The sequence below is a fragment of the Uloborus diversus genome, chromosome 2 (genome assembly GCF_026930045.1).
Source record: "Uloborus diversus isolate 005 chromosome 2, Udiv.v.3.1, whole genome shotgun sequence".
In the NCBI taxonomy this organism is placed as follows: Eukaryota; Metazoa; Arthropoda; class Arachnida; order Araneae; family Uloboridae; genus Uloborus; species Uloborus diversus.
The window spans coordinates 43,353,698-43,370,129 of NC_072732.1; the positions used below are offsets into that span (position 1 = coordinate 43,353,698).

Consider the following 16,432-nt stretch of genomic DNA (forward strand, 5'->3'; position numbering starts at 1 on the left):
ACGAAAGTTTAACACCAGTCTCCAATGACTGACACAGGCTGATGAACGGAACATTGAGTATCAGTCACCAATGACTGACACAGCCTGAACGAAAAGTTTAGTGTTAGCCATCGGTGACTGACATGGCAACTAACGTGCTGATTAACTTCAGTTGAAATTACACTTAAGGCAAACAATAATGGACGACGTAATATTCTTGAGTGACAATAGCTTGAATTATGGAAGTTGCACGACAAATAACTGCATACGATTAACAGAAATTAAATTGAAAGAAAAAATTGAATCATTAAAAAATATAAGTCATAAATTATATTATTCAGTTATCCTTGTCAAATGACATGCTTAGCATTAAAACCAACCATTTTTAGAAATTTTACAGGGAGACAAAAACCAGTTCACGCTCTAAACATTTTTTTCCCTCCAAAAGATTTCTTTTTTGTTTGGATATCATTCGGCGTACGAATACATTCTTTATGTTTCATATCTTAATTAGAAGTATTATCTAATTATTTAAAAAATTAAGTTAGATTGAGCTGAATTTGAGGTAAATCGGCTCTCAACTTTACTGTCAAATTCCAACTGAATTCGTGTGGTATCTCAATTTTATGCCATGCATAGTACAGTCGAAAATGTGACAATAAATGTTTTGACTAAGCAGTGTATTATAGTGATGCTGTTTAAGTTACCCGTGCGTGCGTGTTTTTTTTTTTTTTTTTTTTTTTTTTTTTTTTTTTTTTTTTTTTTAGTGGCGATATGGGAAAAGTTTGGATTGAGTAGGTTTCGAAGTAAAACGGGTTTTTGTCAGCGGTTTTTGACCTGATTGAGAGGAATTTGTTCCAAATCACTTTGTGGTGTGATAGTATAGACGAAGAAGTATTATAGAATGGAAAAGTAAATAAATAAATTACACTTCTGAAAATTCTTGGGCTGAACTGGTTTTGGTACTAAACGCCTCAAATAAACGTCAAAAATGTGTAAAGGTAGTCAAAATGTACTTCACATCCATTTGCAACTTACTGAGCGAGGATTACAATGACATTGACCACAGCGACAAATTCCATTTCCAGAACACATAACTGTACTGTTTTCTCTGCAAAAAATTAAAATAAAATAGTTTATCAATAACCATTGCTATAACAAAGCTTAAGTGAAAAAAATTAAAAGAAAGAAAAAAAAGGCTTTATTATTATTATTAGACCTTCCGTTGTGATTAATATACAAATAGCCGGTATGAGATAGATATTCCGTGATTTTAGACATGTATTCAACCTTACATTCGCGGCTCATCATATAATACATGATGTGTCGAAAGTTTGTAGAATGCTGAAGTTAGGTTCGTCTTACACTTCATGGAGTTCGTGGTAACTAATCCTTACGGATGCACCCGCATCTAGCCGACATAATATGATAAGTTCCACGTAACATACTTGGAATGAAATTCAAACTGCAGTGTCGTCCTTTTCATCATATAATACATGATGTGTCGAAAGTTTGTAGAATGCTGAAGTTAGGTTCGTCTTGCACTTCATGGAGCTCGTGGTAACTAATTCTTACGGATGCGCCCGCATCTAGCCGACATAATATGATAAGTTCCACGTAACGTACTTGGAATGAAATTCAAACTGCACTGTCGTCCTTTTCAGAGGTTTCATATTTTTAAAACGCAAATATTAATCTTATTCTAAAACCTCGCTAGTTCGTAATTTATACCTGGAAGAAAGATAATGGTTTAGTATAGCTGCATGGTACTTACTTATAACATTCTTTGGCTTCTAAAGTTGGGTCTGATTGGTTGGCATCACATTCACACTCTTTGCCATATTTCTCTTTGTAGCATTTACATATGCCGCATACAAAGCTGCCATTGCCTTTGCTGCATTTTTCGCTGAAAGGCTCCTGTAACAAAAGAAAAATATTTATGGCACTTTTTAGAAGATGAAGAAATAACATCTAATTAAAAAAAATACACAGAAAAGTAGATAGATTGGGAAAAAAAGAGAATTGTGATGCAAACACATTATGGAATTTCCGGCAAAAGTTTTATCTGATCACAAATTAAATTACATTGAATAAAAGTTTTTTGACTTAGAAAAAATGAAGCTACGATAACATGGCGTGTAGTAGTGTGAATATATTATGCCGATAGAGTAATGGATAGGTAGAAAATAAGTAGATTATTTATTTAATTGATAATACCGCTTAAAAGTGCAGCCAAAGCTGTTGAGGGAAAAAATAAAACGCTAGGTAGATTCCATTTCTTTTTACTCATTGATAGTAACATGATTTGCCAACATGCCAATAAAATTTAACCAATTGCTAATAATTTCTTCATCTTTTCCTGTTACAGTAAATGTTTCCGTACATCTATACCTAGTGTTTGTTTTCGCGACGTCCATTGGCGCAGTGAGAGAGTTTGGGGTTCTTAGGAGTTCACACTCAGAAGACTTGGTTTTAACACATATTTCCAATCCTAGTATAGTAGTTAATATGCTTGTAAGGACTATTGTGGTCTACCCTCGTAGAGGCTAAGATCTGACCATGGTAATAAAGCCGCAGTAAGCACACTTCCAAGAGAAAAACTAATTCTAAGGAATGGAGTTGCATTCCGGGAAGAAACAATTCCCCCCCCCCCCTCACTAGTCAGTGTTTTAATTTTAACTGTAATGTATCTTTAACATATTTTTCATCAATATCCTGATTATTAAAATACATATGAAAAAATTCTTACCTCGTTCTCTTTCTTCTCGCAGTCACATTGGCAAAGCATTTCTAGGTTGACCGTCAAGGAGTCTTGTAGCCCAACAGGAGAGATCTGAAAAGATCTGTTCCATCGTTTTGGATCTTTTGGGCACTTGTCGTATTTTAATTCTACTCTGAACGTTACCTGTCATGAGGAAATAACAGTAAAGTATGAAAATGCTAAGTTCAACAAATATTTCTTAAGATGTATTAATTAAAACATATGTAAAAATCATCACATTTTCAACACAACCTAAGCAATCTAACAACAAACAAGCAATTAGCATAAAATAAAGTTATTGAGAATTTTAGTCTGAATTTTTATGTTTTTTCATAATAACTGAAAATTACACTAGATTGAGAATTGAAACATATTGTTTCTTTATTGAAGCAAAAAAAAATTGATTTTATGCATTGTAAATGTGTGTTACTTGTTCAAGTAGCTTACTTTTGTACCAACTTTTAGTCCTCCACATATATTAGTTTTCTCTTCTTTTTGTCTGAAAAATAAAAACAAAAGAATAAAAACGTCAAGAAATAATATAATGCAGTCTTATTGTTTGCTATAAAGCGTCGGAGGTAATTTATTAAAGAATTCTAATTGCGATATTCACAATTTCTTTACTAATAATAAAGCTGAAAGTCTCTCTGTCTGTCATGATCTCTATCTGTCCGTATCTCTGTGACGCGCATAGCGCCTAGACCGTCCGGCCAATTTTCATGAAATTTAGCACGAAGTTAGTTTGTAGCATGGGGGTGTGTACCTCGAAGCGATTTTTCAAAAATTCGATGTGGTTCTTTTTCTATTGCAATTTTAAGAACAAAATTATCATAAGATGGACGAGTAAATTACGAAATTATCATATCGTGGAACCGTAACGTGGGCACAAGCCAATTGGCGAGATACGAAATTATCATAACATGGATATACAGGCGAACCAAAAGACCTTTTAATTTTTCTATTACGGGCAAAGTCGTGCGGGTACCACTAGCTCCAAATAAAAACAGCATTCATGAAAAATCTTAAACATTTAACTTTTCTCGCATGGAAGAGATACCTACCTGTATCATTACAGGCTATTAACATTCACAAACCTTATAGTCTTTAAAATTCATATTTTTGAAAAACCTAGGATATAGTATTTAAAATTGTATTCATTATTCTGACTGTAAGTTATTATGACGTCGAAATTCATTCTGCATAAAACATGTAGATGCTATTGCACGAAATACTTCTTGTTTCTGGAAATACAATATCATCCGTTTCCTCCGAAGAAAGAAACAATCTGATTTCAGCTTTAATTTCTTGCCGTTTTCCGGTACGTTTTTAATTCAATGTTCGAGAATTGGGGAGGAAGGAATGTATCGGCTAAACAGAATGTGCTTTGTATTCATGTAATGACAACTAGTGCTGGAGCTGGAAAAAATGTTTGGGAGACCTACCTCATTTGGGCTTTGTGGGGAATTACCAAAGGCAAAAGGTGGTTTGAAACCAATTTATAAAGTGTGGATTATTTTTACCATGTAGTCAAATGTTTCGTAGAACGACGTTCTATCTCGTTCTATCCTAACTGAAGCACTGATAACAAATTACGCATTAATCGTTTAACGTTAAAATTCGTCTCATCACACGGTAATGCGGATCTGAACCTTTTCTTTATACCGTATTTTGACGATTTTTATTATAAAACTAGCAAAACTACCCGGCGTTGCCCGGATCAGTAATAATTATGAAAAACAATCGTTACTTGCACTTGTTTTCTGTTTTAAGTGAAAGAATTTAAAACACACCTTTTTGACGTGATTAAAAATCGAGCTTCTTCCTTACTCATAAAACTAAAATAGCAATAAGTATTAAGAACAAAATAGTATTCATTTAGAAACGAAAGCACGACATTTAAGCATATACAAATTTGAAGAATTTCCGAAATATAAAATTAAACTTCACATGTTTAAAAAGATTTATCTGTTAGTAGGTACTTTTTTTTAAAACATGGAGTCTAAAACCTTCTCTGTATGGCTATTGAAGTACGAACTCCTTACAAAAAAATGAAGCCTCCCGTAATCCCCTTGCACTTGCTTTAGTTATTTCGGGAAATTTCAACTATTGTGGGTTCTTGGTGAGATTTAAAATGTTACCAAATTTGCGGTTTTGGGATACCTTGGATAATGCTACCCCTTCTTACTTTTTAAAATGGTATGTTACTAGATACTCTCGCCAGATGCTGAGACACTTTTTGTCACCATAAAATGGTGCTAAACAGGTTCATCCGAAATGTCTCCAAAATAAGTAGTGAAATTTGGCGATTGTTTGAAATTTTACAAAAATAAAAATTAATGGAAGTTTTGTGCTGTTTAAGGATTTGCCTAATTTAGTTGGTGGATTATTTTACACATCAAAAAAAAGTTTTTAAGATTCTTTTAATAGCGATATTTTGTTTGCATGGTGAAAGCAGAGAAACATTGTTACGTAGTCTTTGGCTTCAAAAACAGCGACAGTTGAAAAAACTGCCAAATGCGTCAGCTACTAAGATCTTTTTTCAAAAAATTTTGGCGAGATTTCTGCCAAATAATGGGATAATGAGAATTGGATAATGAGAAAGTGTCCAGTCAGCGCAAATAAAAAAAACTTCAATTATATTAAATTTTCATTTAAATGGATGATAATCAGACAAATCCATTTGCCAATCTTGTGAAAAAAGTTACTTTAAGATTTGACTTAAGAAAAGCCTCGAGCAGTCACACGAAACGCAAAAATATTGAACAGTACAACAATTCTAGCTATCAACTGGGAGTTGAGATGATACACTAAATAATGAATTGGGTTGTTGAAAGCCTTCGAACATGGAACTAAAAAGCTCATAATTCGTTTTTTATACAACTTAGAACTTTCTAACAGGTGCCATCTTCAGCAGAAAAATTAGCGCTTTCGATGGACACATAATGTTAATACGAGTATGTGCACGTTTTTTTCCATCCCATTTTGGGGCATTTATGCTCAAAATTGGGACTAAACTTGGAATAAAAAAGGAACTATTAATCGAATTTTTTTCGAACTGGTCTATAAACCTTCCCAGTACCAAAATGAACAAACGGTGAAAGTTTCAGCCAAATCTGCCGGGTAGTTTCTGAGAACTTAAGGAACAAATTTACCAACATCCATTTATATATATATAGATTAGATGAAGTCGTTGCAAAGATTAAGAAAGTAAGACTGTTTCCAGACCCTGCTTTCACATTGGAACTACAAAGGTAATGAGATCAATTAAATTTATGCATTTTTTTTACTTGTATAAACTTCTAAAAATTAGAAAAAAAGAATGAAAATTTGAATATTTGACGTTTTGAATTCAAATTATGCTTTTCGCAATCACGAGTGTGTGTGTGTGTGTAGGCTTGTTTGTGTGAGCAGGCTTGTGTGCGTGTGAAGGCTTATGTGTTTGCGTAGACTTGTGTGTGCGTGCGTTGGAGTGTGTGTAAGTGTCTAGGGGGGAGTGTAGGCATGTGGTGTAGGTGCGTGGGTTGTTTGGGTAGGAGTGTGTGTGTGCGCGCGCATGTGTGTAGGCGTGCTGGAGTGTAGGACATGTACGCTACCGCCCAGGAGGAGCGCATTCCGGTGGACAGTGTTGCTGGTGGAGACCGAGGATCAGAGGAGCAGCATTTGGAGACGGTGTTGGCCGCGAAGGACCTGAGGGCAATAATCGAAGAACGCGGACGTCATTCAACGGTCAAACAAAAACAATAAGCAATTCGTGATTGTTCAAAAAAAAAAAGCCGTTTTTAATTTTTAAAATAATTTGCCGACAAAAACATGTAGGCAAAAACACGTGTAAAATGCTTTTTTGTCAAGTATTTCTGAAAGAGGAAATAATAATTTACAACAAATAAAGTGTTCAGTGCACTGTATACGCCACAATAAAAAATAAAATTTATCATTTGAACAGAATGTTGCTTCAATGCTTTTTAAGTGTAGTTACAACCACTTTAAATCTGCTTTAGCCTAGTTTTTCAACTGAATTATAGCATAACGTTACTTTAAAAAAAATTATAACAAAAATCTAAAAGTTCGACTGTTTACAATCGAATAGATTTGAGGACCAGGGCTCATAGTTAAAACAGTACTGGATATACATATGCTTCTACTATTTTCACGAACTTTTTATTTTCTGATCCTGCATTCGTTCAGAAAGCCTTAACCACATTCCGGAAAATACAGTGACTGCATGTGGGGTAGTACGAAATTAGAAATAAAACGTTTACCTTTGAGCAGAAAAAGTATTGATAAAATCAAAGTTATTAAAGCATAAAATAGTTTAAGGGAAAAAAATGTTTTATCTTACCCAAGGCATTTTGAGAAGTATGACACCTGAATGTTATTGTCACCAGTGTTATCCGTCATCTCCACTGAGGAACTAATTTTCTATACAAAAATAAAAATAATAAATTAAAGATGAATTACAATTGCAATTTGTACATAATATAACAAATTTTGAAGGAGAACATTGAAGTTTATCAATTTATATTATTTCTTAATAGTAGGATGGATGGCATGGGGGTAAAGCACTACCCTCATATGCCTAGAATCCCGGTCCGGTCCTCTTGAACCCACGGTCCAAGAGGCTGGCCAGTGGATTTCCGAGATGCAGAAAATCGATAATGCCCATGTCGTATGATTATGCGGCTTGTAAAAGATTCAATTGGTATTCTTTTGGCTTCTAATATTCTCGGCAAATAAAAATCCTTACTAATGTTTCGCATCGAAGAGACCCCAGGTGCCGCCATCTGGTGGGAAACTGGGCAGCAAAAGTATCTGTGCCAACGCCATTCGCACCTTTATGGTGGCACATGAATATCTGAATGTCATATTGGGGAATCGAATACTATAGTTGGGGAAGCCTAACTTGACGGCATTGCAAAGGCTACGCAAATCCCCATTGCAGCATTACGAATCAACCAGGTTTGGTTTGCCCCAACTGTAGACCTGCATAAGGCCAAAGTCTTAAAAAATAGCAACCCAGTAGAAAGAAAAAAATAATAATTACTTAATCTAAAATAGTTTACCTAGCATTGTTTAAAACTTTTAAATGCAGGGTATGACTGTACTATTAGAACATATAGCCAATATACACAGCTAACAAAACATGAATAGGCCAGCAAATTATCAGTAGCACATAAAAATATCAATCTAATGAGTTTACCGTAACATCTAACGACATATACAACTAACAGTCAAACTTCTTGAGACACTTCAACACATACACCAGGAGGAAAACTTATTAGAGCTACGTCAACGCATATATCTAACAGCGTAGACGATATGGTGAAAGTAAAGCTGTAATTGGGACACCTAACGACTCACACGGTAAGTTCACCAGATTGTTCCATACACTTTGAATGAGACAACTATATACATACACAATAAATAACTAAATTATTCAGACGTCGTTAGAAGAGAGAAAGGGAAGTGAGGCGCTATAATTTACGGCAAACTGAAAAAACTAGAATACCTGAAAAATACAAAAATATTAAAGGAATGTCTTGATTTAAACTCATTTATTCAGTAGAATTTGTCGAGCAAAAGCTCGAATGTACATTGTATGCATACTACAGGGCCGGATTTAGGGGAGGGCAGGCGGGGCTACTGCCCCGGGGCTTCCACAACAAAGGGGCCCCCACAATAAAAATTTTTACAAAATATCCTAACTTTCACGGGTCGAAAATATCGGATACATACATATATATCAAAATATTCGGATATATATCAAAGTATCGGATATTTTCAAAAGTATGATGATCTTTTCGAACCCTGATTAGGGGCCTCCACTCCTTCGTTGCCCTGGGGCCTCCACACTTCAAAATCCGGCCCTGTGCATACGATGCTGTGCCACATGAAAATATAAATAACTCTCCATCTTCTCTTCAAAATCCAGTGTGGTAAGGAGAGTGACAGCTCTTACAACTTTATAATATACAGTAAACTTCCGATTATCCACGGAATAGGTTGGCATGATAACCGCGGATAAGCGAAACCCGCAGATAATCCGAATATAATAGGTAAAAAACGATACTAATATAGACTATAGTTAAAAAATATGAATAACTCTCACACGTGCATTTAAATTATAGATAAAAACATTGCTACATTGCATCTACTAACATTGAATGCAAAAAATATACATAAAAGCTAAAAGGCGACAATACAACAATCATTAGTTCAAAAAAAAAATGTTAAAAGACATGCGGATAATCCGAATCACGGATAATCTAACCACCGATACTCGAGAGTTTACTGTAGTCTTACGCTGAAAACACTGGCAACGCTGCACTGGCAACGCTGAATTGTTAATGGCTTTTTGACTCCAGGATGTGATTGAAAAATGCACAGATAGCATGCTCTAAAGAATAATTGAGAGACAGTGAGAAACAAAGGGATGTAAGTTCCAAAATTAAAAATTTCAAGATAAACTGTACAAAAGGGTGGGCCGAAAAAACTCTTTTTTTTTTTTTTTTTTTTTTTAATTTCGAAAGTGGTTATAGTACGGAAAAGTTGCGAATTATAAAGACAAACAAAGGAAAAAAGAATTATGGAAGTCGATTGACATCTTCCGATCGCGCATGGGGCCTAAAATTTGACAAAACATGAAAAAAAAAAACATCATTTTTGAGATTTTCTTTTTAAAATTTAATTAAACGTTTTCGTAATGTAATAGTTTGTAATGTCTTTAAACAGAGCCTCAAAACATTGTGTTTAATTTTGGTTTCTGTCGGCTAATATCTTCCGGTCGCCATTTTCCAAAATAATGAAAAAGTTACATTTTTATGGGTTTTCGGTGAATAATCAGAATTTAAATAAAATAGGCGAAGTATATTTTCAGTCGAACTGAAAATAAGATAGAAAAAAAAAGCTGTCATGTTCAGTCATTTTTTTTTTCCAGTCGCGCAAAGGCTTAGAAACTCTCGTGCGCAGACGTCGCACAGCAATCCAGACAACGTCATTCGCCAGGCTGGGGCGCTCCCCTCAACGCCATCCCGCCTTCCTAGAACCACGTCAGCTGTCTCCGTACATTGTTTTTCAGTCTGCATCTCTCATTAGTGGTCTCAGTGCACTATTATTTATTTTGATGAGAATTTAGTTTCATTATTTAGTTTGATTTGCGAATGAAGTTATTAAAATTGCTGTGCGACTTTTGCGCACGAAAGTTTCTAAGACTTTACGCGACTGGAAAACATTGACTGAATCTGACAGCTTTTTTTTCTATCTTATTTTCAGTTCGACTGAAAAAATACTTCGTTTATTTCATTTAAATTCTGATTATTCATCAAGTACCGAAAATCCATAAAAATGTAACTTATTCATTATTTTGGAAATTTTTGGTGCTTAAGCACGACCGGAAGATATTATCTGATCGAAACCAAATTGAAACACAATGTTTTGAGGCTCTGTTTAAAGACGTTACAGACTATTACATTAAAAAAACGTCTAATTTTAAGAATTTTTAAAAAGTCTCAAAATTTATGATTTTTTTTTTTTTTTTTGTCAAACTTTAATCTCCATGCGCGATCGGAGGATGTTAATCGCTTTCCATAATGGGGCTGTTTCCAAAATTTGAAAAGCATTTTTTTCTGAAAGAGCATGCTTAAAAACATAGGATCTGACCATTTTTTAAAAAATATGTGTTAAGTACTTTTAAAAAATTACTTTTATCGGCGCGCTTTCAATGTTTATGCTTCTGTCCGATGACATCACAAATTATGAAATGCCATTCTGTGCAGCCATTCACAGATCAAAATATTTAATTCGCATCTTTACCCACGTGTATTGGCAACGATATGGTTGATAGCAAGCGTAGAGCGCAATTGTAATTCGCTTCTTGATTATCATAACGTGGAATCACGGTAGAAAGATGCGGCAAAGTGCATCATTTGTGACGTCATCAAACCACCCCTTGTTTCAAAAATATTACATTTTAAAAAATTAATCAAAAAATAACTGTTGGGAAAATAAAAGTATTTTCTAGGTCCATGTTTTTTTTTTTGCTTATTCTATCAATTTCAGTGACAAAAACTTTTGTTATTTTCGACTGAAGGAAACAACCCCATTCTTTTTTTACTTTGTTTGTCTTTATCATTCGCAACTTTTCCGCTTTATTACAACTTCGAAATAAAAAAATAAGTTTTTTCGGCCCACCCTACTGTACAAATAGTAGGAGAACCTCTCCTCTGCGTTGGTGCAAGGGATGGTACTAGCAGTCCTGGTAGGTTCTGCTATGTAGCATGATTTATAAAAAAAATTCAATGAAAGCCTACCTAGGATCTGAACCGCCTTTTACTCGAAACTTTGAAAAGTCCACTTACAACATTTTGCTTCTCACTGCCTCAATTGTTCTCATATTAGCAAAATATGTCACACAAAATTTTGATTTGTCCTCTAAACAATACAATGTTGCGCCACATTAATGAAACCATTAGAAAGATTACATTAATATCACTAAAAACGTTAATATTGCTTTACTAGTTTTATAGACTCTGAGCTCCGACAAAGGCCGGGATAGTAAAAAAATACCTTGGTGACTAGTTTTTTTTTTGGAACAAGGGTCTCTCTCTGAAGTTACGTTACATGAATTTGCCGCTAAAATTCGATAAATATTTTGTCTGGTGCCTAAAATTTCTTCCGGACTACAAAGAATTTAGCTTTTGTCTGTCTCAAGAAGATTCATTAGACTGAGTTGACTAATAAATAATTCATTCTCCTCTCCAGGAATGACCCACGTGTTTCAATACTGCTGATCTCTGTTTCTAAAAGCATTAAAATGTATCGAAATTGTAAAGCACTCACGTCGAATGATAATTGAAGCTTAAGAGTAATTTTGTAATTTTAGCGAAAGTACAGGACTAGCAGCAGTGGAAATGCCAAAAAAAAAAATTGTTTATTCAGTTTCCTATCTAGAAGATATTATTTATGACGGAGAAAGAATTTAGAAAGCAGTGAGTTTGTAAAAACTGTACTTCGATATTTCTACGGTTGTTTTCTATAAAAACACAATGTAGTAGTACGCTAACACAATCCTTTAAAAGTTAAAAATAAGTTTGATTTTTATATTTGTGTTATAAGGTTAAATTTGCCCATTGTTTAGATAATTAAAAGTATAGATTACACTATAAGACAATTTGAAACATTTTATTTAAAATTATCATGCAATTTAAAAATACTATTTCGATTAAAATTACAAATTTCAGACATTTATTTCTCTAAAGGCAATGTCTGAAAATTAAAATGTAAACATTACGAAAAAAAAATCAGAAGTTAGTTTGAAAAACAAATGTGCTCTCTTTCTCACTTTCACTTAAAAAACTTCTTTTCAACGATTTGACACTATTTGCGAAAACTTGCTTGTTATGGGAAATAATCCAAGAAACTAAAACCAAAAGAAAAAGAAAACATGATAATTTTCTAATAATAGTAGTTTACTATGCATAATTTACTTAGATTATATTTCTTTTCAAAATCATTCATCGTCATATTTATATAAGAGACAGTATATAGAGTTTCATGTTTTCCAATTAAAAAAATCAACATTAGCATCTAAATCTAAAAGAAAAATAAATATCTGATATTCTTTCTGTGTTCCTGTTGTGACTAACTTACATTGTATTCATCCCGAACAAGTTTGACCACATTAGAAGAGTCCTTTTCTAATTTTCCAGTAGTGGCTGCAGTCAATCTCTCACTTAATTTCTTATAAAGTTCCACTTGATCCATGGTCACCGCGAAAATTAAGTTCATGTTATGTTTTCGGATCTGTCTATGAATTTGCGCCAAAGACGGATAATCTAGAATATTGCTCATCGTGTACAAACCTTCCTTGTTCAAATGGCATTTTTCATCATTTGGAATAACAACACCGCCAAGCTAGAAAAAAAAAAAAAAAATATATATATATATATATATATATATATATATATATATATATATATATATATATATATATATATATATATATATATATATATATATATATATATATATATATATATATATATATATATATATATATATATATATATATATATATATATGTCATTACTTTGTTGTCACACGGAATGTTTAATAGTCAAGTACATTTTTTTTTTCAGCTTCAGTTACATTAGGAAGAAATATAATTAAGTACCCGAATGGAGTCGTTTCCAAAATTTTAAAAGTATTTTTCTGAAAGAGCATGCTTAAAAACATAGAATCTGACCGCTTCATAAATAATTTCTTTAAGTTTAATTTTTTTTAAAAATTACTTTATTCGGTGCTCTTTCATCGTTTAACGCTTCTGCCAATGACATTACAAATGATGAAATGCCATCCAGTGTGTCCATTCACTGGTCCAAAATATTTAATTCGTATCTTTACTCACGTGTATTGGCAACGATATGGTTGCTAGCAAGCGTAGATCGCAATCGTAATTCGCTTCTTGATTATCATAACGTGGAAATGCGGTAGAAAAATGCGCCATAGTGCATCATTTGTGACGTCATAAATACCACGCCTTGTTTGAAAAATCGGACATTAAAAAAAAATAATTAAAAAATAACTGTTTGGAAAATAAAAGTATTTTCTGAATCCATGTTATTATTATCATTTTTTTTTTTTTTTTTGCTTATTCTATCAATTTCAGTGGCAAAAAGTACTACTTTTGACCGAAGGAATCAACCCCACTATAAAAAGTAGAACTATACTCGGTTTAAAATCGGACATTCTTTGTAGAAAAGGAAAAGTGTGCTTTGTTCCACTATTTGTGTTTGGCTAAGTCATTTTTATATTTTTTGTTTTCTTTCTTTGATTTAGTGAAGCGTAATTAATTTCCCGCAAATGTATAACAGGGGTGGCATGCAAACCATCTGCAACACCAGTTCAATGTTACATAATAGCACCTACCCGTGTACAAGAACATATTTTGTGCTTTTTAATTTGGTTCAGAAACTAAAAGTGATAATCGTGGTTTGATGTTGATTTTTGTACAAATGATATGAATCTGTAAATGCGACTTGAGCATTTTTGTCACCTTCAAAGAGTCTTATTCTACGCGAAAAAGAAAAACCGCAAAAAATGTTTTTTCTTTTCTCCAATTCTACTTGTGAAACCCGACATCCTTCTTCACTTTGTGAGAAGGGTAACAATAATGAGATTCTCATAAGATTGGAAACCAACTTTGGCTTCTACCGTCAGACAACAACACTATCTGTACCTTAACCTTCCCAATTTAGTCTTATTTCAGAATGGTAGACAGACTTAAGAATACTGTGCCCTATGATAACTGCTAGCCACCAACCACAAGACTTACAAACCCTTGATTTAATGAAGGTGTACTCTGCAGATACCGGCTCATTCCACCTCGACCACAAGAAATGTAATTGCTTGTTGAACATTCACATGTGTTTTATGATATCTTATAGTTAGTTACACATCTTGGAATAGATTGTAAAACTTCTCATGCGGAAACTTCCCTTGTATAACTATAAAAAAATTGATATCAGTCAAAACTCATCTATGAAACAAAATATAAAAGAATTTCACTCGCATAGACGTGAGTCAATAGGCACAGTTCATATTCTTGGAAAACAAATAAATGATTCAAACTCAGGATGCACTGTAAAATTTTATTGTTTTAGAAATACTAAGGACCAAAAACATTTGTTCAAAGGTTAATTGATTCTTAATAGCTTACTTTTCCATCGCCAGCGTAGTGAAAAGCGTTATCCGTTGAAAACACTAATACTTTTCTAGAATTGTTCCTCCATCCAACTTCTTTCTGTAATAGACGCAAAACAATGAATTAAATAACATTTTGGCATGATGTGCCATTTGTACATCGGCTTTTGCTTTGACAGTATCATTCTATATATGTAATTTAGTGCTCATATGTCGTCTAGTTAAGATGAAATAGTATTGTTAAGAATGAAAGAGATGCTGAATGGATAAACGGCGACGGTCTTATTAATCTACTTTACATACATTAGTCAATAAAGTCTGCGTACATAAAAAAAACGTAATATTATATCCAAATTTAAGGTGCAAAAAGGGTAGTTTCTTAAAATTTTATTTATTAAATATTTAGTTTGAATAAGGGACTTTGAAATTATGTAACTGCTTTATTTTCATATCTAATAATTTATGCACACTAATATTTAAAAGATTATTTGCTTTGATTTCTGGCCAATTAAGTTTGCGTACAACGCAAAGGAAGCGGGGGATTTTTTTATCTAACTTTTAAACTTCAAACTTGAGAATGCAAAGAAGGTTACACTTTCAAGGTCACTGACTTCCGAAGCAAATTTCACGTTGATTGGAAGTTGTTATTTCTATTTTCTTTGACGAAAATGACAACCAATAAAGAAATTCCTTTAGTTACGAGACAACAAATTATAAAATTGAGAGATGAAAGTAAATCTCTTCGTGATATTGGTAAAACGATTGGAAAACCAATTTCTAGTGTACAAAAAGTTATTCAAAACTATCTTGACACTGGTAGTCTTGCTGTAAAACCAAGATGTGGGAGACCGAAGAAGCTAACGCAGAAAGAAGAAAGAAAAATTATTTTAAGAATTAATCAGAATCCTAAACTTTCTGCTGCAAGCATTGCAAAAAACATTTTTTTTAACCAGCAACAAGGAAATTTCTCCTGAAACTGTACGAAAAGGGCTGCGAAAGGCCGATTATCGTGGACGCAAACCTTGGTCTCAGCCGTACATTTCTGAGACAAATAGAAAGAAAAGAATTGCTTTTGCCAAAACATATTTAAACTCTTCGCAGGACTTCTGGAACAATGTAATTTGGTTAGATGAAAGTAAATTTACAATATTTAAAGTTAATGGCCACTCTATTGTATGGAGAAAACCAGGAACAGAACTGAATCTGAGAAATTTAAATCCAACAGTCAAACATGGAGCAGGTGGTGTAATGGTAGGGGGGGGGGGGTATGTCGTCGAAAGGAGTTGGAAATTTTCACATTATTGATAAAGTCATGGATAAGTATGTTTATCTGGATATTCTGAAGAAAAATCTACGAGACAGTGCCCGAAATTTAAACCTTTCTAATACCTTTATTTTCCAATAAGACAACGACCCGAAACATACAGCTAAAATTGAGAAGGAATATCTCCTCTATCACACTCCAAGACAGTTGCGTACTCCTCCACAGTCACCAGACCTCAATCCAATCGAACATTTGTGGGCAAAATTGGAGAAACGAATTCGAAAACACAATATTGCGTCGCGAAATGAGCTAATTAGTAAATTGCAGAATGAATGGGCAAAATTTACTTCGGATGACACTGAAAAACTAGTTCTGTCAATGCCCAGACGTCTGCAAGCTGTTTTGAAGAATAAAGGATATGCTACAAAGTATTGAAGAAATTTAACAAAAACTTATATTTTGCTTTTTTTTTTTTTTTTGAAAGTGTACGCAGACTTTATTGGAAGGAATTTCCGAGTTTTTTCGACAAAATATATTTTTTGTAAAAATGTAAAAAGTATTACACTTATATTATTTACTTTTCATCTAAACTTACAATTGTACCTAATACAAGGAAAAAAATCAGTGATTAAATACATTTTCCTATGCTTTAAGTGTTTCTTTAATTTAAAATTAAGTATGTACGCAGACTTTTGTGACTAACTGTAATTGCCTTACGGAACGATTATGAG

At 33.4% G+C, this 16,432-nt stretch overlaps 1 protein-coding gene across 3 annotated transcripts in view; it reads right to left on the reverse strand.

Annotated features, from left to right (window-relative positions):
• LOC129216999 (integrin beta-PS-like) overlaps positions 1 to 16,432 on the reverse strand; it is a 61,577-nt gene that overhangs the window by 15,020 nt on the left and 30,125 nt on the right. For 2 of the 3 annotated variants that reach the window (XM_054851224.1, XM_054851226.1), the window contains 7 exons: positions 14,454 to 14,537; positions 12,386 to 12,649; positions 7,080 to 7,159; positions 3,188 to 3,239; positions 2,729 to 2,884; positions 1,754 to 1,896; positions 1,018 to 1,090 (listed from right to left, as the gene is read on the reverse strand). In XM_054851224.1, coding sequence (XP_054707199.1) covers positions 1,018 to 1,090; positions 1,754 to 1,896; positions 2,729 to 2,884; positions 3,188 to 3,239; positions 7,080 to 7,159; positions 12,386 to 12,649; positions 14,454 to 14,537 — 852 coding nt within the window. The remainder of the gene's footprint in view (positions 1 to 1,017; positions 1,091 to 1,753; positions 1,897 to 2,728; positions 2,885 to 3,187; positions 3,240 to 7,079; positions 7,160 to 12,385; positions 12,650 to 14,453; positions 14,538 to 16,432) is intronic. The other variant, XM_054851225.1, reaches the window with a different exon arrangement.